This window comes from Oncorhynchus masou, chromosome 20, assembly GCF_036934945.1.
Source record: "Oncorhynchus masou masou isolate Uvic2021 chromosome 20, UVic_Omas_1.1, whole genome shotgun sequence".
NCBI classification, from domain to species: Eukaryota; Metazoa; Chordata; class Actinopteri; order Salmoniformes; family Salmonidae; genus Oncorhynchus; species Oncorhynchus masou.
Genome location: NC_088231.1, coordinates 23,528,929 through 23,555,801, shown reverse-complemented (window position 1 = coordinate 23,555,801; position 26,873 = coordinate 23,528,929). Strand labels below are relative to the sequence as shown.

Below are 26,873 nucleotides of genomic sequence, written 5' to 3'. Positions count from 1 at the left end.
GTACCTGGTGAACCTCCTCCCTCCCTCTTCTCTCCCTCCTCCAGACCGTACCTGGTGAACCTCCTCCCTCCCTCTTCTCTCCCCTCCTCCAGACCGTACCTGGTGAACCTCCCTCCCTCTTCTCTCCCTCCTCCAGACCGTACCTGGTGAACCTCCTCCCTCCCTCTTCTCTCCCTCCTCCAGACCGTACCTGGTGAACCTCCTCCCTCCCTCTTCTCTCCCTCCTCCAGACCGTACCTGGTGAACCTCCTCCCTCCCTCTTCTCTCCCTCCTCCAGACCGTACCTGGTGAACCTCCTCCCTCCCTCTTCTCTCCCTCCTCCAGACCGTACCTGGTGAACCTCCTCCCTCCCTCTTCTCTCCCTCCTCCAGACCGTACCTGGTGAACCTCCTCCCTCCCTCTTCTCTCCCTCCTCCAGACCGTACCTGGTGAACCTCCTCCCTCCCTCTTCTCTCCCTCCTCCAGACCGTACCTGGTGAACCTCCTCCCTCCCTCTCTTCTCTCCCTCCTCCAGACCGTACCTGGTGAACCTCCTCCCTCCCTCTTCTCTCCCTCCTCCAGACCGTACCTGGTGAACCTCCTCCCTCCCTCTTCTCTCCCTCCTCCAGACCGTACCTGGTGAACCTCCTCCCTCCCTCTTCTCTCCCTCCTCCAGACCGTACCTGGTGAACCTCCTCCCTCCCTCTTCTCTCCCTCCTCCAGACCGTACCTGGTGAACCTCCTCCCTCCCTCTTCTCTCCCTCCTCCAGACCGTACCTGGTGAACCTCCTCCCTCCCTCTTCTCTCCCTCCTCCAGACCGTACCTGGTGAACCTCCTCCTCCCTCTTCTCCCCCTCCTCCAGACCGTACCTGGTGAACCTCCTCCCTCCCTCTTCTCCCCCTCCTCCAGACCGTACCTGGTGAACCTCCTCCCTCCCTCTTCTCTCCCTCCTCCAGACCGTACCTGGTGAACCTCCTCCTCCCTCTTCTCTCCCTCCTCCAGACCGTACCTGGTGAACCTCCTCCCTCCCTCTTCTCCCCCTCCTCCAGACCGTACCTGGTGAACCTCCTCCCTCCCTCTTCTCTCCCTCCTCCAGACCGTACCTGGTGAACTTCTCCCCCTCCTCCAGACTGTACCTTCTCCCTCCCCTTCTCCTCCCAGACCGTACCTGGTGAACCTCCTCCCTCCTCCCCCTCCCTCCCTCTCTCCCCCTCCTCCAGACCGTACCTGGTGAACCTCCTCCCTCCTCTTCTCTCCCTCCTCCAGAACCTGGTGAACCTCCTCCCTCTTCTCTCCCTCCTCCAGACCGTACCTGGTGAACCTCCTCCCTCCCTCTTCTCTCCCTCCTCCAGACCGTACCTCCAGAACCTCCTCCCTCCCTCTTCTCTCCCTCCTCCAGACCGTACCTGGTGAACCTCCTCCCCTCCCTCTTCTCTCCCTCCTCCAGACCGTACCTGGTGAACCTCCTCCCTCCCTCTTCTCTCCCTCCTCCAGACCGTACCTGGTGAACCTCCTCCCTCCCTCTTCTCTCCCTCCTCCAGACCGTACCTGGTGAACCTCCTCCCTCCCTCTTCTCTCCCTCCTCCAGACCGTACCTGGTGAACCTCCTCCCTCCCTCTTCTCTCCCTCCTCCAGACCGTACCTGGTGAACCTCCTCCCTCCCTCTTCTCCCCCTCCTCCAGACCGTACCTGGTGAACCTCCTCCTCCCTCTTCTCCCCCTCCTCCAGACCGTACCTGGTGAACCTCCTCCCTCCCTCTTCTCTCCCTCCTCCAGACCGTACCTGGTGAACCTCCTCCCTCCCTCTCTCCCTCCTCCAGACCGTACCTGGTGAACCTCCTCCCTCCCTCTTCTCTCCCTCCTCCAGACCGTACCTGGTGAACCTCCTCCCTCCCTCTTCTCCCCCTCCTCCAGACCGTACCTGGTGAACCTCCTCCCTCCCTCTTCTCTCCCTCCTCCAGACCGTACCTGGTGAACCTCCTCCCTCCCTCTTCTCCTCCCTCCTCCAGACCGTACCCAGAACCTCCTCCCTCCCTCTTCTCTCCCTCCTCCAGACCGTACCTGGTGAACCTCCTCCCTCCCTCTTCTCTCCCTCCTCCAGACCGTACCTGGTGAACCTCCTCCCTCCCTCTTCTCTCCCTCCTCCAGACCGTACCTGGTGAACCTCCTCCCTCCCTCTTCTCTCCCTCCTCCAGACCGTACCTGGTGAACCTCCTCCCTCCCTCTTCTCTCCCTCCTCCAGACCGTACCTGGTGAACCTCCTCCCTCTTCTCTCCCTCCTCCAGACCGTACCTGGTGAACCTCCTCCCTCCCTCTTCTCTCCCTCCTCCAGACCGTACCTGGTGAACCTCCTCCCTCCCTCTTCTCCCCCTCCTCCAGACCGTACCTGGTGAACCTCCCTCCCTCCCTCCTCCAGACCTTCCCTCCCTCCCTCCTCCAGACCGTACCTGGTGAACCTCCTCCCTCCCTCTTCTCTCCCTCCTCCAGACCGTACCTGGTGAACCTCCTCCCTCCCTCTTCTCTCCCTCCTCCAGACCGTACCTGGTGAACCTCCTCCCTCCCTCTTCTCTCCCTCCTCCAGACCGTACCTGGTGAACCTCCTCCCTCCCTCTTCTCTCCCTCCTCCAGACCGTACCTGGTGAACCTCCTCCCTCCCTCTTCTCTCCCTCCTCCAGACCGTACCTGGTGAACCTCCCCTCCCCCTCCCTCTTCTCTCCCTCCTCCAGACCGTACCTGGTGAACCTCCTCCCTCCCTCTTCTCTCCCTCCTCCAGACCGTACCTGGTGAACCTCCTCCCTCCCTCTTCTCCCCTCCTCCAGACCGTACCTGGTGAACCTCCTCCTCCCTCTTCTCCCCCTCCTCCAGACCGTACCTGGTGAACCTCCTCCCTCCTCTTCTCTCCCTCCTCCAGACCGTCTGAACCTCCTCCCTGTCTGACCAGGATCACGAAGAGACTGGAGGAGCCTGTCCAGGAGACCCTGTCGGCTGCCGTGCCGAAGATCATGACTGCTCTGGGACACTTCGCTAACGACGGAGAGGTCAAGGTACACTCACACACACACACACTCACACTCACTCACTCACACACACTCACACTCACACTCACACACTCACACTCACACTCACACTCACACACTCACACTCACACTCACACACTCACACTCACACTCACACACTCACACTCACACTCACACACTCACACTCACACACACACACACACACACACACACACACACACACACACACACACACACACACACACACTCTATCACACACACTCTATCACACACACATACACACACTCTCTCTCACACACACATACACACACTCTCTCTCACACACACATACACACTCTCTCTCACACACACATACACACACTCTCTCTCACACACACATACACACACTCTCTCTCACACACACATACACACACTCTCTCTCACACACACATACACACACACTCTCTCACACACACACTCACTCACTCACCACTCACTCACTCACTCACTCACTCACTCACTCACTCACTCAGACCCCCAAAACAACCTCCGTTAAAATATTGTATTAAAAGCCTTGAGTTACAGAGAATAATGGAAGTATTGATGTCCTCTTCGTCTGTATCTGTTGTCGAATGAAGCTGTAAGGCCAGAGGGGGTGGGGGTATATGACCAATATACCACGGCTAAGGGCTGTTCTTAGGCACGACGCAACGCGGAGTGCCTGGATACATCCGTTAACTGTGGTATATTGGCCATATACCACAAACCCCCTGAGGTTGCCTTATTGCTATAATAACCTGGTTTCCGACGTAATTGGAGCAGTAAAAATTATGTTTTTGTCATACCCCGTGTTATACGGTCTGATATACCACGGCTGTCAGCCAATCAGCATTCAGGGCTCGGCACACCCAGTTTATAATTGTCTGATCTGACATGTTCAGGTGTTGTTGAAGTCGTTTGTGGCCAACCTGAAGTCCGGTCTGATATACCACGGCTGTCAGCCAATCAGCATTCAGGGCTCGGCACACCCAGTTTATAATTGTCTGATCTGACATGTTCAGGTGTTGTTGAAGTCGTTTGTGGCCAACCTGAAGTCCACTTCTCCTACGATCCGTCGGACGGCCGCCAGCTCGGCGGCTAGTGTCTGTCAACACTCGAGACGGGCCTCCTACTTCTACACCTGGCTGCTCAACGTCCTGCTGGGTCAGTACCAAACACAACCAGCCCATAGCACAGGCATCATCACTTATCCTCATGAACAGCTCTCTCTGTCTCTCTCTCTGTCTCTCTCTCTGTCTCTCTCTCTGTCTCTCTCTCTGTCTCTCTCTCTCTCTCTCTCTCTCTCTCTCTCTCTCTCCAGGTCTGTTGGTCTCTGTAGATGAGGTGAACATCTCTCTCTCTCCAGGTCTGTTGGTCCCTATAGATGAGGTGAACATCTCTCTCTCTCTCCAGGTCTGCTGGTCCCTGTCGATGAGGAACATCTCTCTCTTCTCTCTCTCTCTCTCTCTCTCTCTCTCTCTCTCTCTCTCTCCAGGTCTGTTGGTCCCTATAGATGAGGTGAACATCTCTCTCTCCCTCCAGGTCTGTTGGTCCCTGTCGATGAGGAACATCTCTCTCCAGGTCTGTTGGTCCCTCAGGTCTGTTGGTCCCTGTCGATGAGGAACATCTCTCTCTCTCTCCAGGTCTGTTGGTCCCTGTCGATGAGGAACATCTCTCTCTCCCTCCAGGTCTGTTGGTCCCTGTCGATGAGGAACATCTCTCCCTCCCTCCAGGTCTGTTGGTCCCTGTCGATGAGGAACATCTCTCCCTCCCTCCAGGTCTGTTGGTCCCTGTCGATGAGGAACATCTCTCTCTCTCCAGGTCTGTTGGTCCCTGTCGATGAGGAACATCTCTCCCTCCCTCCAGGTCTGTTGGTCCCTGTCGATGAGGAACATCTCTCTCTCCCTCCAGGTCTGTTGGTCCCTGTCGATGAGGAACATATCTCTCTCTCTCTCTCTCCCTCCAGGTCTGTTGGTCCCTGTCGATGAGGAATCTCTCTCCCTCTCCAGGTCTGTTGGTCTGTCAGGAACATCTCTCTCTCTCTCTCTCCCTCCAGGTCTGTTGGTCCCTGTCGATGAGGAACATCTCTCTCTCTCCAGGTCTGTTGGTCCCTGTCGATGAGGAACTCTCTCTCCAGGTCTGTTGGTCCCTGTCGATGAGGAACATCTCTCTCTCTCCAGGTCTGTTGGTCCCTGTCCATGAGGAACATCTCTCTCTCTCTCCAGGTCTGTTGGTCCCTGTCCATGAGGAACATCTCTCTCTCTCTCCAGGTCTGTTGGTCCCTGTCGATGAGGAACATCTCTCTCTCTCTCCAGGTCTGTTGGTCCCTGTCGATGAGGAACATCGATGAGGAACTCTCTCTCTCCAGGTCTGTTGGTCCCTGTCGATGAGGAACATCTCTCTCTCTCCAGGTCTGTTGGTCCCTGTCGATGAGGAACATCTCTCTCTCCAGGTCTGTTGGTCCCTGTCGATGAGGAACATCTCTCCAGGTCTGTTGGTCCCTGAGGAACATCTCTCTCCAGGTCTGTTGGTCCCTGTCGATGAGGAACATCTCTCTCTCTCCAGGTCTGTTGGTCCCTGTCGATGAGGAACATCTCTCTCTCCAGGTCTGTTGGTCCCTGTCGATGAGGAACATCTCTCTCTCCAGGTCTGTTGGTCCCTGTCGATGAGGAACATCTCTCTCTCCAGGTCTGTTGGTCCCTGTCGATGAGGAACATCTCTCTCTCTCCAGGTCTGTTGGTCCCTGTCGATGAGGAACATCTCTCTCCCTCTCCAGGTCTGTTGGTCCCTGTCCATGAGGAACATCTCTCTCTCTCTCCAGGTCTGTTGGTCCCTGTCCATGAGGAACATCTCTCTCTCTCCAGGTCTGTTGGTCCCTGTCGATGAGGAACATCTCTCTCCCTCCAGGTCTGTTGGTCCCTGTCGATGAGGAACATCTCTCTCTCTCCAGGTCTGTTGGTCCCTGTCGATGAGGAACATCTCTCTCTCTCTCCAGGTCTGTTGGTCCCTGTCGATGAGGAACATCTCTCTCTCTCTCCAGGTCTGTTGGTCCCTGTCGATGAGGAACATCTCTCTCTCTCTCTCCAGGTCTGTTGGTCCCTGTCGATGAGGAACATCTCTCTCTCCCTCCAGGTCTGTTGGTCCCTGTCGATGAGGAACATCTCTCCCTCCCTCCAGGTCTGTTGGTCCCTGTCGATGAGGAACATCTCTCTCTCCTCCAGGTCTGTTGGTCCCTGTCGATGAGGAACATCTCTCTCTCTCCAGGTCTGTTGGTCCCTGTCGATGAGGAACATCTCTCTCTCCCTCCAGGTCTGTTGGTCCCTGTCGATGAGGAACATCTCTCTCCTCCAGGTCTGTTGGATGAGGAACATCTCTCTCTCTCTCCAGGTCTGTTGGTCCCTGTCGATGAGGAACATCTCTCTCTCTCCAGGTCTGTTGGTCCCTGTCGATGAGGAACATCGATGAGGAACATCTCTCTCCAGGTCTGTTGGTCCCTGTCGATGAGGAACATCTCTCTCTCTCTCCAGGTCTGTTGGTCCCTGTCGATGAGGAACATCTCTCTCTCTCCAGGTCTGTTGGTCCCTGTCGATGAGGAACATCTCTCTCTCTCTCCAGGTCTGTTGGTCCCTGTCGATGAGGAACATCTCTCTCTCTCTCCAGGTCTGTTGGTCCCTGTCGATGAGGAACATCTCTCCCTCCAGGTCTGTTGGTCCCTGTCTCTCCTCCTCCAGGTCTGTTGGTCCCTGTCGATGAGGAACATCTCTCTCTCCCTCCAGGTCTGTTGGTCCCTGTCGATGAGGAACATCTCTCCTCCCTCCAGGTCTGTTGGTCCCTGTCGATGAGGTGAACATCTCTCCTCTCCAGGTCTGTTGGTCCCTGTCGATGAGGAACATCTCTCTCTCTCTCCAGGTCTGTTGGTCCCTGTCGATGAGGAACATCTCTCTCTCTCTCCAGGTCTGTTGGTCCCTGTCGATGAGGAACTGTCGATGAGGAACATCTCTCTCTCCAGGTCTGTTGGTCCCTGTCGATGAGGAACATCTCTCTCTCTCCAGGTCTGTTGGTCCCTGTCGATGAGGAACATCTCTCTCTCCTCCAGGTCTGTTGGTCCCTGTCGATGAGGAACATCTCTCTCTCCCTCCAGGTCTGTTGGTCCCTGTCGATGAGGAACATCTCTCTCTCCCTCCAGGTCTGTTGGTCCCTGTCGATGAGGAACATCTCTCTCTCCCTCCAGGTCTGTTGGTCCCTGTCGATGAGGAACACATCTCTCTCTCTCTCCAGGTCTGTTGGTCCCTGTCGATGAGGAACATCTCTCTCTCCTCCAGGTCTGTTGGTCCCTGTCGATGAGGAACATCTCTCTCTCTCCAGGTCTGTTGGTCCCTGTCGATGAGGAACATCTCTCTCTCTCCAGGTCTGTTGGTCCCTGTCGATGAGGAACATCTCTCTCTCTCTCCAGGTCTGTTGGTCCCTGTCGATGAGGAACATCTCTCTCTCCAGGTCTGTTGGTCCCTGGTGAGGAACATCTCTCTCTCCAGGTCGATGTCGGAGGACACTCTCTCTCTCTCCAGGTCTGTTGGTCCCTGTCGATGAGGAACATCTCTCTCTCTCCAGGTCTGTTGGTCCCTGTCGATGAGGAACATCTCTCTCTCTCTCCAGGTCTGTTGGTCTCTGCCGGTGAGGTGAACATCGCTCTCTCTCTCTCCAGGTCTGTTGGTCCCTGTCGATGAGGTGAACATCTCTCTCTCCCTCCAGGTCTGTTGGTCCCTGTCGATGAGGAGCATCCTAACCACCTGGTCCTGGGGGTGTTGTTAACCCTTCGCTACCTGATGCCTCAACTACAGCAACAGGACAGGACCACCAGCCTGAAAGGAAGCTTCGGAGTCATGAGGAAGGAGGCCGACTTACAGCCCACGCCTGGACAACTACTGCAAGTCAGTCAGTGTGTGTGTGTGTGTGTGTGTGTGTGTGTGTCCAGGTCTATGAGTTGACTCTCCACTACAGCCAGCATGGCGACCACAACGTGGTGACGGTGTGTGTGTGTGTGTGTGTCCAGGTCTATGAGTTGACTCTCCACTACAGCCAGCATGGTGACCACAACGTGGTGACTGTGTGTGTGTGTGTGTGTGTGTGTGTGTCCAGGTCTATGAGTTGACTCTCCACTACAGCCAGCATGGCGACCACAACGTGGTGACGGTGTGTGTGTGTGTGTGTCCAGGTCTATGAGTTGACTCTCCACTACAGCCAGCATGGTGACCACAACGTGGTGACTGTGTGTGTGTGTGTGTGTGTGTGTGTGTGTGTCCAGGTCTATGAGTTGACTCTCCACTACAGCCAGCATGGCGACCACAACGTGGTGACGGTGTGTGTGTGTCCAGGTCTATGAGTTGACTCTCCACTACAGCCAGCATGGCGACCACAACGTGGTGACGGTGTGTGTGTGTGTGTGTGTGTGTCCAGGTCTATGAGTTGACTCTCCACTACAGCCAGCATGGCGACCACAACGTGGTGACGGTGTGTGTGTGTGTGTGTCCAGGTCTATGAGTTGACTCTCCACTACAGCCAGCATGGCGACCACAACGTGGTGACGGTGTGTGTGTGTGTGTGTCCAGGTCTATGAGTTGACTCTCCACTACAGCCAGCATGGCGACCACAACGTGGTGACGGTGTGTGTGTGTGTGTGTCCAGGTCTATGAGTTGACTCTCCACTACAGCCAGCATGGCGACCACAACGTGGTGACGGTGTGTGTGTGTGTGTGTGTGTGTGTGTGTGTCCAGGTCTATGAGTTGACTCTCCACTACAGCCAGCATGGCGACCACAACGTGGTGACGGGGTGTGTGTGTGTGTCCAGGTCTATGAGTTGACTCTCCACTACAGCCAGCATGGCGACCACAACGTGGTGACGGTGTGTGTGTGTGTGTGTGTGTGTGTGTGTGTGTGTGTCCAGGTCTATGAGTTGACTCTCCACTACAGCCAGCATGGCGACCACAACGTAGTGACGGTGTGTGTGTGTGTGTGTGTGTGTGTGTCCAGGTCTATGAGTTGACTCTCCACTACAGCCAGCATGGCGACCACAACGTGGTGACGGTGTGTGTGTGTGTGTGTGTGTCCAGGTCTATGAGTTGACTCTCCACTACAGCCAGCATGGCGACCACAACGTGGTGACGGTGTGTGTGTGTGTGTGTCCAGGTCTATGAGTTGACTCTCCACTACAGCCAGCATGGCGACCACAACGTGGTGACGGTGTGTGTGTGTGTGTGTCCAGGTCTATGAGTTGACTCTCCACTACAGCCAGCATGGCGACCACAACGTGGTGACGGTGTGTGTGTGTGTGTGTCCAGGTCTATGAGTTGACTCTCCACTACAGCCAGCATGGCGACCACAACGTGGTGACGGTGTGTGTGTGTGTGTGTGTGTGTGTGTGTGTGTGTCCAGGTCTATGAGTTGACTCTCCACTACAGCCAGCATGGCGACCACAACGTGGTGACGGGGTGTGTGTGTGTGTGTCCAGGTCTATGAGTTGACTCTCCACTACAGCCAGCATGGCGACCACAACGTGGTGACGGTGTGTGTGTGTGTGTGTGTGTGTGTGTCCAGGTCTATGAGTTGACTCTCCACTACAGCCAGCATGGCGACCACAACGTGGTGACGGTGTGTGTGTGTGTGTGTGTGTGTGTGTGTCCAGGTCTATGAGTTGACTCTCCACTACAGCCAGCATGGCGACCACAACGTGGTGACGGTGTGTGTGTGTGTGTGTCCAGGTCTATGAGTTGACTCTCCACTACAGCCAGCATGGCGACCACAACGTGGTGACGGTGTGTGTGTCCAGGTCTATGAGTTGACTCTCCACTACAGCCAGCATGGCGACCACAACGTGGTGACGGTGTGTGTGTGTGTGTGTGTCCAGGTCTATGAGTTGACTCTCCACTACAGCCAGCATGGCGACCACAACGTGGTGACGGTGTGTGTGTGTGTGTGTGTGTGTGTGTGTGTGTCCAGGTCTATGAGTTGACTCTCCACTACAGCCAGCATGGCGACCACAACGTGGTGACGGTGTGTGTGTGTGTGTGTGTCCAGGTCTATGAGTTGACTCTCCACTACAGCCAGCATGGCGACCACAACGTGGTGATGGTGTGTGTGTGTGTGTGTGTCCAGGTCTATGAGTTGACTCTCCACTACAGCCAGCATGGCGACCACAACGTGGTGACGGTGTGTGTGTGTGTGTGTGTGTGTGTGTCCAGGTCTATGAGTTTACTCTCCACTACAGCCAGCATGGCGACCACAACGTGGTGACGGTGTGTGTGTGTGTGTGTGTGTGTGTGTCCAGGTCTATGAGTTGACTCTCCACTACAGCCAGCATGGCGACCACAACGTGGTGACGGTGTGTGTGTGTGTGTGTCCAGGTCTATGAGTTGACTCTCCACTACAGCCAGCATGGCGACCACAACGTGGTGACGGTGTGTGTGTGTGTGTGTGTGTGTGTGTGTGTGTCCAGGTCTTTGAGTTGACTCTCCACTACAGCCAGCATGGCGACCACAACGTGGTGACGGTGTGTGTGTGTGTGTGTGTGTGTGTGTGTCCAGGTCTATGAGTTGACTCTCCACTACAGCCAGCATGGCGACCACAACGTGGTGACGGCCTCTCTGGAACTGATGCAGCAGATGTTCCGGACTCCTCCCCCGGAGCTTCTGCACATGCTCATTACGCCCGGCAGCGTTCCGCACGCCAGCGTGTTCCGCCGGGACGTGGAGAGACGCGCCCACTCCGGCAGCATCCTGGAGTTAATTGGTTAGTCCGCCCATCAATCGAGCCCAGTCATTGGGTGAATTCTCTGCCAGTCACAGTACAGAGCTCCGCCTCCTGTCTCTCTGTTCTTTTTTTGTTGTTGCTGTCTGCTGATTGGTCCCAAATGGCTCACTGTACACGGAGTATGCAAAACATTAGGAACACCTTCCGAATATTGCGTTACACCCCCTTTTGTCCTCACAACAGACTCTATTCATCAGGGCTTGGGACTCTAAAAAGCGTTCCACAGGGATGCTGGTCCATGTTGACTCCCAACACTTCCCACAAGTTGTGTCAAAGTTGGCTGGATTGTCCTTTGGGTGGTGGACCATTCTTGATACACACGGGAAACTGTTGAGTGAGGAAAAACCCAGCAGCGTTGCAGTACTTGATGCACCTGGCACCTCCTACCATAACCCTGTTCAAAGGCATTTCAATATTTTGTCTTGTCTGTTCACTCTCTGAATAGTAGACAGACACAATCCATGTCTCAGTTATCTCAAGGCTTAAAAATCCTGCCCTTCATCTACACTGATTGAAGAGGATTTAACAACTGGCATCATAAGGAATCATATCTTTCACCTGGTCAGTCTGTCATGGAAAGGGCAGGTGTTCCTAATGTTTTGTACACTCAGTGTATAGTGACCAGAGCCCTATTCCCTATATAGTGAACTACTAGTGACCAGAGCCCTATTCCCTATATAGTGAACTACTAGTGACCAGAGCCCTATTCCCTATATAGTGAACTACTAGTGACCAGAGCCCTATTCCCTATATAGTGAACTACTAGTGACCAGAGCCCTATTCCCTATATAGTGAACTACTAGTGACCAGAGCCCTATTCCCTATATAGTGAACTACTAGTGACCAGAGCCCTATTCCCTATATAGTGAACTACTAGTGACCAGAGCCCTATTCCCTATATAGTGAACTACTAGTGACCAGAGCCCTGTTCCCTATATAGTGAACTACTAGTGACCAGAGCCCTGTTCCCTATATAGTGAACTACTAGTGACCAGAGCCCTGTTCCCTATATAGTGAACTACGAGTGACCAGAGCCCTATTCCCTATATAGTGAACTACTAGTGACCTGAGCCCTATTCCATATATAGTGAACTACTAGTGACCAGAGCCCTATTCCCTATATAGTGAACTACTAGTGACCAGAGCCCTATTCCCTATATAGTGAACTACTAGTGACCAGAGCCCTATTCCCTATATAGTGAGCTACTAGTGACCAGAGCCCTATTTCCTATATAGTGAGCTACTAGTGACCAGAGCCCTATTCCCTATATAGTGAACTACTAGTGAACAGAGCCCTATTCCCTATATAGTGAACTACTAGTGAACAGAGCCCTATTCCCTATATAGTGAACTACTAGTGACCAGAGCCTTATTCCCTATATAGTGAACTACTAGTGACCAGAGCCCTATTCCCTATATAGTGAACTACTAGTGACCAGAGCCCTATTCCCTATATAGTGAACTACTAGTGACCAGAGCCCTATTCCCTATATAGTGAACTACTATAGACCAGGGCCCTATTCCCTATATAGTGAACTACTAGTGAACAGAGCCCTATTCCCTATATAGTGAACTACTAGTGACCAGAGCCCTATTCCCTATATAGTGTACTACTAGTAACCAGAGCCCTATTCCCTATATAGTGAACTACTAGTGACCAGAGCCCTATTCCCTATATAGTGAACTACTAGTGACCAGAGCCCTATTCCCTATATAGTGCACTACTAGTGACCAGAGCCCTATTCCCTATATAGTGAACTACTAGTGACCAGAGCTTTATTCCCTATATAGTGAACTACTAGTGACCAGAGCCCTATTCCCTATATAGTGAACTACTAGTGACCAGAACCCTATTCCCTATATAGTGAACTACTAGTGACCAGGGCCCTATTTCCTATATAGGGAATTAGGGTGCCATTTGGGATGAATAGCTTCTCTTACTAACTAACTCGAGTCTCTTCCTCTGTCTGTCTGGGGTATAATGGCTATTTCCCATGGTGCTTTTCTTCTTTTCTCTCCTTCACTTCCTGTTCCTGTGTGTGTTCTTCCTGTTTCCCGCCTGCAGCCGGGGGCGGGTCTTCCTGTAATAGTCCACTCCTCCTCAGAAAACAGAAAGGTGATTTTAATAACTCTCTCTCCTGCGTCCTGCTCCCTCTATCTGACACAGTGTTTCCCAAACCTCTCCTCCAGCACCCCCAGCCATTCAACATGTTTTCATGTGTTCCTGGACTAGTTTTGGTGCGTTCCTGGACTAGTTTGGTGCGTTCCTGGACTAGTTTGGTGCGTTCCTGGACTAGTTTGGTGCGTTCCTGGACTAGTTTGGTGCGTTCCTGGACTAGTTTGGTGCGTTCCTGGACTAGTTTGGTGCGTTCCTGGACTAGTTTGGTGCGTCCCTGGACTTGTTTTGGTGTGTTCCTGGACTAGTTTGGTGCGTTCCTGGACTAGTTTGGTGCGTTCCTGGAGTAGTTTGGTGCGTTCCTGGACTAGTTTGGTGCGTTCCTGGACTAGTTTGGTGCGTTCCTGGACTAGTTTGGTGCGTTCCTGGACTAGTTTGGTGCGTTCCTGGACTAGTTTGGTGCGTTCCTGGACTAGTTTGGTGCGTTCCTGGACTAGTTTGGTGCGTTCCTGGACTAGTTTGGTGCGTTCCTGGACTAGTTTGGTGCGTTCCTGGACTAGTTTGGTGCGTTCCTGGTCTAGTTTGGTGCGTTCCTGGACTAGTTTGGTGCATTCCTGGACTAGTTTGGTGCGTTCCTGGACTAGTTTGGTGTGTTCCTGGATTAGTTTCATTTATTCCTGGACTAGTTTGGTGTGTTCCTGGACTAGTTTGGTGTGTTCCTGGACTAGTTTTGGTGTGTTCCTGGACTAGTTTTGGTGTGTTCCTGGACTAGTTTTGGTGTGTTCCTGGACTAGTTTTGGTGTGTTCCTGGTCTAGTTTGGTGTGTTCCTGGACTAGTTTGGTGTGTTCCTGGACTAGTTTGGTGTGTTCCTGGACTAGTTTGGTGTGTTCCTGGACTAGTTTTGGTGTGTTCCTGGACTAGTTTGGTGCGTTCCTGGATTAGTTTCATTTGTTCCTGGACTAGTTTTGGTGCGTTCCTGGACTAGTTTTGGTGCGTTCCTGGACTAGTTTTGGTGCGTTCCTGGACTAGTTTTGGTGCGTTCCTGGACTAGTTTGGTGCGTTCCTGGACTAGTTTGGTGCGTTCCTGGACTAGTTTGGTGCGTTCCTGGACTAGTTTGGTGCGTTCCTGGACTAGTTTTGGTGCGTTCCTGGACTAGTTTTGGTGCGTTCCTGGACTAGTTTTGGTGCGTTCCTGGACTAGTTTTGGTGCGTTCCTGGACTAATTTTGGTGCGTTCCTGGACTAGTTTTGGTGCGTTCCTGGACTAGTTTTGGTGCGTTCCTGGACTAGTTTTGGTGCGTTCCTGGACTAGTTTTGGTGCGTTCCTGGACTAGTTTTGGTGCGTTCCTGGACCAGTTTTGGTGCGTTCCTGGACTAGCACGTCTGATGAAACTAAAGAAGAAGTTGTGCATCAGTTGATCAGTTGAATCAGGTTGTTTTAGCTTTAGAATAGTTGAAATACATGGAAGGACTTGGGGTCCCAGAGGAGAGGTTGGAGAACCATTGGTCTACCACAGCTTTCTCTAATACTGTGTTAATGTGGGCCTCTTTAGCACAGCTTTCTCTAACGCTGCTGACTGGTCATGTTACAGTAGCCGTCTTTAATCCTGTCTGTGTGTCCCAGGCAAGATGCTGTCGGGGGAGGAGGAGGGGTTGGAGGACGACCCTGAGAGGGCAGAGGTCACCACCGAGGCCTTTACAGGTGAGACAGAATGCAGGAACATCACCATTCATATCACTCAAGCACCTTATTATTGTTGTTATTATTATTTATTATGATTAATTATTAATTATTATTGTTACTTTATTATTATTATTATTGTTATTATCTATTGTTATTGTTATTATTTATTGTTATTATTTATTATGATTATGAATTTTATTATTATTATTATTATTATTGTTATTGTTATTTATTATTGTTACGTATTATTATTTATTATGATTATTATTTGTTGTTATTATGGTTATTTATTATTATTGTTATTATTTGTTATTTTTATTTATTATGATTAATTATTTATTATTATTATTTATCATTGTTTATTTATTTATTTATTTATTGTTATTATTTATTATTATTGTTATTATTGGTTATTATTGTTATTTATTATGAGTAATTATTTATTGTTATTATTTATCGTTATTTATTTATTTAGTATTGTTATGACATGTTGGCACGATGCTTATCCAATTGTTTGATCGTTTGAATGTTAACGTAAATCATTCGTTAGTTGCCACGTTATCCGACATCATGTCGAGCCAATCGTATTATCATTAGGGGGGGGGGTCTATTAAAATGATTAACTATCACTATTATGAATATTCAAATATTAACTAATGAAAAATAGGATTTATGAAACTGACAGGGAATAGGCCTGTATCCCGCAGTTCACTTTTAATTGTCTCTGCAGTCACACTTTAAATACTGTACAATGTTAGTGTGACTTGTCTCGACAGTCACACTTTAAATACTGTACAATGTTAGTGTGACTTGTCTCGACAGTCACACTTTAAATACTGTACAATGTTAGTGTGACTTGTCTCGACAGTCACACTTTAAATACTGTACAATGTTAGTGTGACTTGTCTCGACAGTCACACTTTAATTACTGTACAATGTTAGTGTGACTTGTCTCGACAGTCACACTTTAATTACTGTACAATGTTAGTGTGACTTGTCTCGGCAGTCACACTTTAATTACTGTACAATGTTAGTGTGACTTGTCTCGACAGTCACACTTTAATTATTGTACAATGTTAGTGTGACTTGTCTCGGCAGTCACACTTTAATTATTGTACAATGTTAGTGTGACTTGTCTCGACAGTCACACTTTAATTACTGTACAATGTTAGTGTGACTTGTCTCGGCAGTCACACTTTAATTATTGTACAATGTTAGTGTGACTTGTCTCGGCAGTCACACTTTAATTATTGTACAATGTTAGTGTGACTTGTCTCGGCAGTCACACTTTAAATACTGTACAATGTTAGTGTGACTTGTCTCGGCCGTATGAACCAACCATCGGTATGAACCACCCATCGGTATGAACCAACCATCGGTATGAACCACCCATCGGTATGAACCACCCATCGGTATGAACCAACCGTCGGTATGAACCACCCATCAGTATGAACCAACCATCGGTATGAACCAACCGTCGGTATGAACCAACCGTCGGTATGAACCAACCGTCGGTATGAACCAACCGTCGGTATGAACCAACCGTCGGTATGAACCAACCGTCGGTATGAACCAACCGTCGGTATGAACCAACCGTCGGTATGAACCAACCGATCGGTATGAACCAACAATCGGTATGAACCAACCGTCGGTATGAACCAACCGTCGGTATGAACCAACCGATCGGTATGAACCAACCTATCGGTATGAACCAACCGTCGGTATGAACCAACCGTCGGTATGAACCAACAATCGGTATGAACCAACCGTCGGTATGAACCAACCGTCGGTATGAACCAACCGCCGGTATGAACCAACCGATCGGTATGAACCAACCTCGGTATGAATCACCTTTAATCGGTATGAACCAACCGTCGGTATGAATCACCCGTCGGTATGAACCAACCGATCGGTATGAACCACCCGATCGGTATGAACCACCCGTCGGTATGAACCAACCAATCGGTATGAACCAACCGTCGGTATGAATCACCCGTCGGTATGAACCACCCATCGGTATGAACCACCCATCGGTATGAACCAACCATCGGTATGAACCACCCATCGGTATGAACCACCCATCGGTATGAACCAACCATCGGTATGAACCAACCGTCGGTATGAACCAACCATCAGTATGAACCAACCGTCGGTATGAACCAACCATCAGTATGAACCAACCATCGGTATGAACCAACCGTCGGTATGAACCAACCGTCGGTATGAACCAACCGTCGGTATGAACCAACCGTCGGTATGAACCACCCGTCGGTATGAACCAACCGTCGGTATGAACCAACCGTCGGTATGAACCAACCGTCGGTATGAACCACCCGTCGGTATGAACCAACCGTCGGTATGAATCACCCGTCGGTATGAACCAACCGTCGGTATGAACCACCCGTCGGTATGAACCACCCGTCGGTATGAACCAACCGTCGGTATGAACCAACCGTCGGTATGAACCAAACCGGTATGAACCACCCGTCGGTATGAACCAACCGTCGGTATGAACCAACCGTCGGTATGAACCAACCATCGGTATGAACCAACCGTCGGTATGAACCAACCGTCGGTATGAACCAACCGTCGGTATGAACCAACCGTCGGTATGAACCAACCGTCGGTATGAACCACCCGTCGGTATGAACCAACCGTCGGTATGAACCAACCGTCGGTATGAACCAACCGTCGGTATGAACCAACCGTCGGTATGAACCAACCATCGGTATGAACCAACCGTCGGTATGAACCAACCGTCGGTATGAACCACCCGTCGGTATGAACCAACCGTCGGTATGAACCAACCATCAGTATGAACCAACCGTCGGTATGAACCAACCATCGGTATGAACCAACCATTGTATCTGTATGCTGTGGGACGCAGCGCAGGGCTTTATTAGGAAATAGGTCCGTAGTGTTTCGCATCCTGGTCTAAACAAGGAACGAAAACCGTAGAGCACTTGAACTCGAAACTAAACTGTACGCATATATCCCTACCACTCCACAGACAAAATTAACAAATTCTACATCATAAGGACAGACCTCAATCACATACTTAAGTATCGATATTTTATTCCTTTATGTTCATCAACCAATTCAATTAAAACACTCTGCCCATTTTCTAAGAATTTGTAAGATACTTATTTGCATAAAATGGACAGAGACCAGTCTCAAAATCAATCGATAGCGTTTATTCTCGAGAGTACTGATCATAGTACATCATACTAAAAATGACGTCATAGGTTTTAAACTGTCCTTCCTCCACTCAAATCAAATCAAATTTTATTTGTCACATACACATGGTTAGCAGATGTTAATGCGAGTGTAGCGAAATGCTCCGATACAATGTCAGTATAGTTCACAAGTCTTCCCACGCTGTCTGCCACCGGTTAAATAATCTACGACAAGCCCAAGGTCTCTCCCCTCCCTGGGTGGGGACAGGATGTCCTGTAAGGAACACAGCATTCCGGTCTGACGATAACTTCATTTGTTTCTAACAAGGATCAGACGGTCATTGTTCTAATTCTTTTTTTTGATTTTTGACTAAAACTAACACACTTTAAATTTAATTTTAAGTAATTAAAAGTAAAATTTAAGTAATTTTAATTTTAAATTTAGTTTTATGATTTTAATCAAACTCATACATCCATACAGTAACATAGTAGTATTCTGTTTAGTCATAGTTCTGATTTTTAAATGTATACATCATTTAGTCATTATTCATTAAAAAATACCCTTAACAAGATGTGAATTTATCATACACAACACCAGGCAAAATAACTATTTAAATTCCTCCAGACCCAGTCATCTGTTAGCAGTACAACTTCAATCAAATAGAACAAAACATGCAAATATTTCTTCAATTAAATCTGGGGATCCATTCTTTACTAACCCCTGTTTGTTGTATTGAAAGATGAGGTTGAGAGAGAGAGAGGGTGATGATTTAATGTGTCTCCCACCTTGACTCAGCCTCTGTCGCGGGCGCCGACGCCACTGCCCAGGTCGTCGACATCATTACCCAGCAGCCCCGCTCCTCACAGCATGCTCTGCAGCCCGGCGACTCTGTGGACCTCGGTGGCGCCTCCTCGGAACAAGGAACGACTGCCCTCGGGACCTGCGAGGGAGGGGCGGGGACTCCCGAGTCGCCCAATGACAACGCAGCGGACGAGGACATGCTCAGCCACAGCTCCAGTGGGGCTAACGTTACCCCGGAAACGGCCGACTACGCCACACCGGAGAACGCGGAGATGCCCGACGGGCCCCTGCTGGACCCCCTGGGAGACCCCTCGCTGGCCCCGAGCGCCGACTCTTCGCAGACCACCACAGAGGGGCCGGACTCGGCTGTCACTCCTTCAGACGTTGCTGAACTCGTAAGTCTGCCTGCCATGTCGGAGTGAGACTTTGTTATTTACCGAGAAGTTGTTTTTGATTTGATTTACTCGAGGCGAACGCACTCGATTGTCCTCCGACGTTGTTGACACTGGGGAGATTAGAGATTGGAGTTGGAGTGATTTTGAATCAATTCGGAATGGACCAGGTTTCCCAGACCATAGAATTAGACTCAGTAGAATGAGTCAAAACCCATCGTCAGTTGTACAGGTTTTGTGGTTGGAAACCCAACTAAATGCCGTTGTTGCGTTGTGTTAAACACTGAGGCTCACAATGTTTGGCGTAACATTGCTTTGAATGGGAATGTCCGTTCTTCTAATTCTATGGTCTGCCCTCCTCCCTCCCTCCCTCCCACCCACCCACCCACCCCGTGACACGCAGTCGCGTCCGCGGTTGCCGCGGGTGATGGTGGAGCCGCCATTTGAGGCCCCTCCCTCTCCGACCTCCACCGAGGGTCCAGACGCGTCCGACAGCGACTCTTCCGTCTACTCCTCCTCTTCCTCCTCCTCTTCCTCCGCTGCTGCTGCTGCTGCTTCTTCTTCTTCCTCCCTCTCTTCTGGCGCCGACGCTTCCTCTAGCGGTAGTAGCAAGGTGATTGGCTGATTGGTTGATGATGTCAGAGGGGGGGGGGTATACCTGGCTGTAGTTCCGTTTTGTTCTTGTCACTCGTCCGTCCGAACCCCCCGTTCCTTAAGACCGGTACTCTACTCCCTGCTAAGAACCGCCCCCTTCTCCCCCCTCTCTCGTTTCCATGGCAACCTGGAGTCAAGGATTTAATCCCCCTCCTGATTGGTTGCTTTCCCCATCCTTCTTGTTTGGTGATTTATTCGTTTTCTCAGGAAGATCATTGAAACTCTTCAGAAATCTAAAACGAATCCCCTCCCCCTCTCCCCTCGCTCGCCCCCTACCCTCCTTACCCCTCGCTCCCCTCCTTCCCCCTTCCCCCTCCTTCCTCGCTCCCCCTTCTCCCCATCCTTCCCTCGCTCCCCCTTCTCCCCTCCTTAACCCTCGCTCACCTCCTTCCCCCTTGCTCACCTCCTTCTCCCTCTTCCCTTCCTCCCTCCTTCCCCCTTGCTCCCCCCCTCACTCGCCCCCCTACCCTCCTTACCTCTCGCTCCCCTCTTTCCCCTTCTTCCCCTCCTTCCCATCCTTCTCCCCTCCTTCCCATCCTTCTCCCCTCCTTCCCTCGCTCCCCCATCCTTCTCCCCTCCTTCCCTCGCTCCCCCTTCTCCCCTCCTTTCCTTGCTCCCCCTCCTTTCCTCGCTCCCCCTCCTTCCCTCGCTCCCCCTCCTTCCCTCGCTCCCCCTCCTTCCCTCGCTCCCCCTCCTTCCCCCTTCTCCCCTCCTTCCCCCTTCTCCCCTCCTTCCCCCTTTTCCCTCCTTCCCCCTTTTCCCCTCCTTCCCCCTTTTCCCCTCCTTCCCTCGCTCCCCCTCCTTCCCTCGCTCCCCCTTCTCCCCTCCTTCCCCCTCGCTCCCCCTTCTCCCCTCCTTTCCTTGCTCCCCCTCCTTTCCTTGCTCCCCCTCCTTTCCTCGCTCCCCCTCCTTCCTCGCTCCCCCTCCTTCCCTCGCTCCCCCTCCTTCCCTCGCTCCCCCTCCTTCCCTCGCTCCCCCTCCTTCCCTCGCTCCCCTCCTTCCCCCGCTCCCCCTCCTTCCCCTTTCTCCCTCCTTCCCCCTTCTCCCCTCCTTCCCCCTTCTCCCCTCCTTCCCCTTTTCCCCTCCTTCCCCCTTTTCCCCTCCTTCCCTCGCTCCCCCTCCTTCCCTCGCTCCCCCTCTTCCCCTCCTTCCCTCGCTCCCCCTCCTTCCCTCGCTCCCCCTCTTCCCCTCCTTCCCTCGCTCCCCCTCTTCCCCTCCTTCCCCCTCTTCCCACATCATCATGGAATGAGTTCTGTAGTAACTGTTAACCCACATCATGGAATGAGTTCTGTAGTAACTGTTAACCCACATCATGGAATGAGTTCTGTAGTTAACTGTTAACCCACATCATGGAATGAGTTCTGTAGTAACTGTTAACCCACATCATGGAGTGAGGTCTGTAGTAACTGTTAACCCACATCATGGAATGATGTCTGTAGTAACTGTTAACCCACATCATGGAATGAGTTCTGTAGTTAACTGTTAACCCACATCATGGAATGAGTTCTGTAGTTAACTGTTAACCCACATCCTTCCCATCCTTCTCCCCTCCTTCCCTCGCTCCCCCTTCTCCCCTCCTTCCCTCGCTCCCCCTTCTCCCCTCCTTTCCTTGCTCCCCCTCCTTTCCTCGCTCCCCCTCCTTCCCTCGCTCCCCCTCCTTCCCTCGCTCCCCCTCCTTCCCTCGCTCCCCCTCCTTCCCCCTTCTCCCCTCCTTCCCCCTTCTCCCCTCCTTCCCCCTTCTCCCCTCCTTCCCCCTTTTCCCCTCCTTCCCCCTTTTCCCCTCCTTCCCTCGCTCCCCCTCCTTCCCTCGCTCCCCCTCCTTCCCTCGCTCCCCCTCCTTCCCTCGCTCCCCCTCCTTCCCCCTTCTCCCCTCCTTCCCCCTTCTCCCCTCCTTCCCCCTTTTCCCCTCCTTCCCCCTTTTCCCCTCCTTCCCTCGCTCCCCCCTCCTTCCCTCGCTCCCCCTCTTCCCCCATCATCATGGAATGAGTTCTGTAGTAACTGTTAACCCACATCATGGTTCCTCCTTTGTTGAGTCAAACCCAGTTCAGTGATTTAGTTACAAGGTTGCAGAAATCTGCAGACTTTTCCAGAAATCCTGGACGGGAAGATTTCCTGCTTCTTCATCCTCTGATTCCGGGGAATCTTCCAACTGGAATTTCTGGAAAACCTGGGAATTTAGGGAAAATGTTTCCATCATTTTGCCTCCCAATTTAGAGATCTACCAATGAGTGCTTCTGAATCCCAAAGGATGTTAAGCACAGGATGCCAGGTAGACTGTCGTCGCGGTTGACTAGCCGTTACGCCCGGTAGACGGCCGTCACGCCCGGTAGACTGGCCGTCAGGCCCGGTAGGAGGCCGTCACGCCCGGTAGACTGCCGTTACGCCCGGTAGACTGTTGTTACCTAATCAGCTGATTATTGCCAGTAGCTATGAAGACAGTAGACGTGTTCTTGCCTGCTGAACTAGTGTTGAATACTGAACCTCATTCACTGATGTCTGTCTCTCTCTCTCTGTCTCTCTGTGTCTGTCTCTCTGTGTCTGTCTCTCTGTGTCTGTCTCTCTCTCTGTCTCTCTGTGTCTGTCTCTCTGTGTCTGTCTCTCTGTGTCTGTCTCTCTGTCTCTCTCTTTGTCTCTCTGTGTCTGTCTCTCTGTGTCTGTCTCTCTGTGTCTGTCTCTCTCTCTGTGTCTGTCTCTCTGTGTCTGTCTCTCTGTGTCTCTCTGTGTCTGTCTCTCTCTCTGTGTCTGTCTCTCTCTGTGTCTGTCTCTCTCTGTGTCTGTCTCTCTCTGTGTCTGTCTCTCTCTGTGTCTGTCTCTCTCTGTGTCTGTCTCTGTGTGTGTGTCTGTCTCTGTGTGTGTGTCTGTCTCTGTGTGTGTGTCTGTCTCTGTGTGTGTGTCTGTCTCTCTGTGTGTGTGTCTGTCTCTGTGTGTGTGTCTGTCTCTGTGTGTGTGTCTGTCTCTGTGTGTGTGTCTGTCTCTGTGTGTGTGTCTGTCTGTGTGTGTGTGTCTGTCTGTGTGTGTGTGTCTCTGTCTCTGTGTGTCTGTGTGTGTGTGTCTCTGTCTCTGTGTGTCTGTGTCTGTGTGTGTGTGTCTCTGTCTCTGTGTGTGTGTGTGTCTCTGTCTCTGTGTGTGTGTGTGTCTCTGTCTCTGTGTGTGTGTCTCTCTGTGTGTGTGTGTCTCTGTCTCTGTGTGAGTGTCTCTCTGTGTGAGTGTCTCTGTGTGAGTGTCTCTCTGTGTGAGTGTCTCTCTGTGTGGGTGTGTCTCTGTGTGTGTGTCTGTCTGTGTGTGTGTCTGTCTGTGTGTGTGTCTGTCTCTGTGTGTGTGTCTGTCTCTGTGTGTGTGTCTGTCTGTGTGTGTGTGTCTCTCTGTGTGTGTGTCTGTCTCTGTGTGTGTTTCTGTGTGAGTGTCTCTCTGTGTGTGTGTCTCTGTCTCTGTGTGTCTGTGTGTGTGTGTCTCTGTGTGTGTGTGTGTCTCTCTGTGTGTGTGTCTGTGTGTCTGTCTCTGTGTGTGTGTGTGTGTGAGTGTCTCTCTGTGTGTGTGTGTGTCTCTGTCTCTGTGTGTCTGTGTCTCTGTGTGTGTGTGTGTCTGTCTCTGTGTGTGTGTGTGTGTGTGTGTGTGTGTGTGTGTGTGTGTGTGTGTGTGTGTGTGTGTAGGTGTTGGACACCAGTGAGAGTCTGTATTCAGGGATGCAGATTGGAACTTTACAGGATGAGGAAGAAGAGGGAGCCGTACCTTCATCACACCCTGAGCCCTTCTCCCAGTCCGCACTGGGTACGACACGATACACACACAGTACACACGTTACAAACACATACAGTACACTGACGTTGTTGTTGTTGTTGTAGCTCTGAGTAGACCCCACCTCCTAGAGGGCAGAGGTCACAACAGACAGGCGTCAGACAGCAGTGTGGATCAGTTCATACCAAAGGAGGAAACAGTGGAGACCACAGAGCTGGAGGACAAGGTACACACACACACACACGGAGAGACACACACACACACACACACGGAGAGACACACACACACACACACACACACACACACACACACACACACACACACACACACACACACACGGAGAGACACACCCATGGAGACACACACACACACACACACACACACACACACACACACACACACACACACACGGAGAGACACGGACGCACACCGTACTGCACATGCACACCGATACACCATCACAACCAATACACCGTTACCACTTATACACCGTTACCATAGTTATACCAATACCAGGCACGGTTACACCGATACCACGGTTACACTGGTACCACGGTTACACCAGTAACACTTATACACCGTTAACATGGTTACACCGCTACAACTTACACACCGTTTCCACGGTTACACCGTTACCACTTACACACCGTTTCCATGGTTACACTGTTACCACTTATACACCGCTACAACGTATACACCGCTACAACTTACACACCGTTTCCACGGTTATACCGTTACCACTTATACACCGTTACCACGTATACACCGTTACCACTTATACACCGTTACCACTCGCACACATTACCACAGTTACATAGTTACCACGGTTACACCGTTACAACCAATACACCGTTACCACTTATACACGTTACCACGGTTACACCGTTACAACTGGTACACCGTTACCACGGTTACACCGCTACACCATTACAACCGATACACCGTTACAACCGATACACCGTTACCACGGTTACACCGTTACCACGTCTGCCAATGACGTTAGATAAAACCCCCACTAATTTATAATATCTCATATAGTCTGCCAATGACGTTAGATAAAACCCCCATTAATTTATAATATCTTATATAGTCTGCCAATGACGTCAGATAAAACCCCCACTAATTTATAATATCCAATGACGTTAGGTAAATCCCCCACTAATTTATAATATCCAATGACGTTAGATAAAACCCCCACTAATTTATAATGTCTTATATAGTCTGCCAATGACGTCAGATAAAACCCCCACTAATTTACAATATCCAATGACGTTAGGTAAATCGCCCACTAATTTTTTATATCCAATGACGTTAGATAAAACCCCCACTAATTTATAATATCTTATATAGTCTGCCAATGACGTTAGATAAAACCCCCACTAATTTATAATATCTTATATAGTCTGCCAATGACGTTAGGTAAATCCCCCACTAATTTATAATATCCAATGACGTTAGATAAAACCCCCACTAATTTATAATATCTTATATAGTCTGCCAATGAGGTTATATAAAACCTCCACTAATTTATAATATCTTATATAGTCTGCCAATGACGTTAGATAAAACCTAAAACCCCCACTAATTTATAATATCCAATGACGTTAGATAAAACCCCCATTAATTTATAATATCTCATATAGTCTGCCAATGACGTTAGGTAAAACCCCCACTAATTTATAATATCCAGTGACGTTAGATAAAACCCCCACTAATTTATAATATCCAATGAGGTTAGATAAAACCGCCACTAATTTATAATATCTTATATAGTCTGCCAATGACGTTAGATAAAACCCCCACTAATTTATAATATCCAGTGACGTTAGATAAAACCCCCACTAATTTATAATATCCAATGAGGTTAGATAAAACCCCCACTAATTTATAATATCTTATATAGTCTGCCAATGACGTTAGATAAAACCCCCACTAATTTATAATATCCAATGACTTTAGATAAAACCCCCACTAATTTATAATATCCAATGACTTTAGATAAAACCCCCACTAATTTATAATATCCAATGAGGTTAGATAAACCCCCCTCTAATTTAAAACCCCATCACTCATTATGAGATATTTAGACTTGTTGAGATTTCACATTTGTCATTTCTGATTGGCTAATGTTGTTGTCTGTCTTCTTTTGACTGGTTGTGATTAGTTAAATGTTGTTTCATCCCCCAGCCATCGAGGATAAGGGGTCCGATTGGCCACTACACAGACCAAGGGGCGGAGCCTCTGGTTCACTGTGTGCGACTCCTCTCTGCCTCCTTCCTGCTGACTGGACAGAAGAATGGTACGAGTCTGAGAGGTCGCTCTGACCTGCAAGTCTCTGACCTGTGTGTGTCTCTGACCTGTGTGTGTCTCTGACCTGTGTGTGTGTCTCTGACCTGTGTGTGTCTCTGACCTGTGTGTGTCTCTGACCTGTGTGTGTGTCTCTGACCTGTGTGTGTCTCTGACCTGTGTGTGTGTCTCTGACCTGTGTGTGTCTCTGACCTGTGTGTGTGTCTCTGACCTGTGTGTGTGTGTGTGTGTGTGTCTCTGACCTGTGTGTGTGTCTCTGACCTGTGTGTGTGTGTGTGTGTGTGTGTGTGTGTGTCTCTGACCTGTGTATGTGTGTGTGTCTCTGACCTGTGTGTGTGTGTGTGTGTGTGTGTGTGTGTCTCTGACCTGTGTGTGTGTGTGTGTGTCTCTCTCTCTGACCTGTGTGTGTGTGTGTGTCTCTGACCTGTGTATGTGTGTGTGTCTCTGACCTGTGTGTGTGTGTGTCTCTGACCTGTGTGTGTGTGTGTCTCTGACCTGTGTGTGTGTGTGTCTCTGACCTGTGTGTGTGTCTCTGACCTGTTTGTGTGTGTGTGTGTGTGTGTGTCTCTGACCTGTGTGTGTGTGTGTGTCTCTGACCTGTGTGTGTGTGTGTGTGTGTGTGTGTGTGTGTGTGCAGGGCTGGTCTCTGATAAAGAGGTCCGTGTCAGTGTGAAGGTTCTAGCAGTCAGCTGTATCGGAGCAGCAGCTGCCCTTCATCCTGAAGTCTTCTTCAACTCTCTGTACCTGGAACCACTGGACGGAGTGACACAGCAGGGTAGGAACACACACACACACACACACACACACACACACACACACACACACCATCTCTCTCTCTCCACAGAGCAGCAGTATATCAATGATGTGTTGTCTGGTTGTCATGGAGACCCTCACCTCTCTCTCTCTCTCTACAGAGCAACAGTATATCAGTGATGTGTTGTGTCTGGTCGTCATGGAGACCCTCACCCATCTCTCTCTCTCTACAGAGCAACAGTATATCAATGATGTGTTGTCTGGTTGTCATGGAGACCCTCACCTCTCTCTCTCTCTCTACAGAGCAACAGTATATCAGTGATGTGTTGTGTCTGGTCGTCATGGAGACCCTCACCTCTCTCTCTCTCTCTACAGAGCAACAGTATATCAGTGATGTGTTGTGTCTGGTCGTCATGGAGACCCTCACCTCTCTCTC

The 26,873-nt window shown here is 50.7% G+C and overlaps 1 protein-coding gene across 1 annotated transcript in view; it reads left to right on the top strand.

The window, feature by feature from the left end:
- LOC135507189 (huntingtin-like) overlaps positions 1–26,873 on the top strand; it is a 202,380-nt gene that overhangs the window by 19,302 nt on the left and 156,205 nt on the right. Inside the window, 11 exon segments of the mRNA XM_064926776.1 lie at positions 2,906–3,023; positions 4,037–4,178; positions 7,764–7,942; positions 10,593–10,797; positions 12,884–12,934; positions 14,559–14,636; positions 18,591–18,991; positions 23,293–23,410; positions 23,485–23,603; positions 25,565–25,676; positions 26,322–26,459. Coding sequence (XP_064782848.1) covers positions 2,906–3,023; positions 4,037–4,178; positions 7,764–7,942; positions 10,593–10,797; positions 12,884–12,934; positions 14,559–14,636; positions 18,591–18,991; positions 23,293–23,410; positions 23,485–23,603; positions 25,565–25,676; positions 26,322–26,459 — 1,661 coding nt within the window.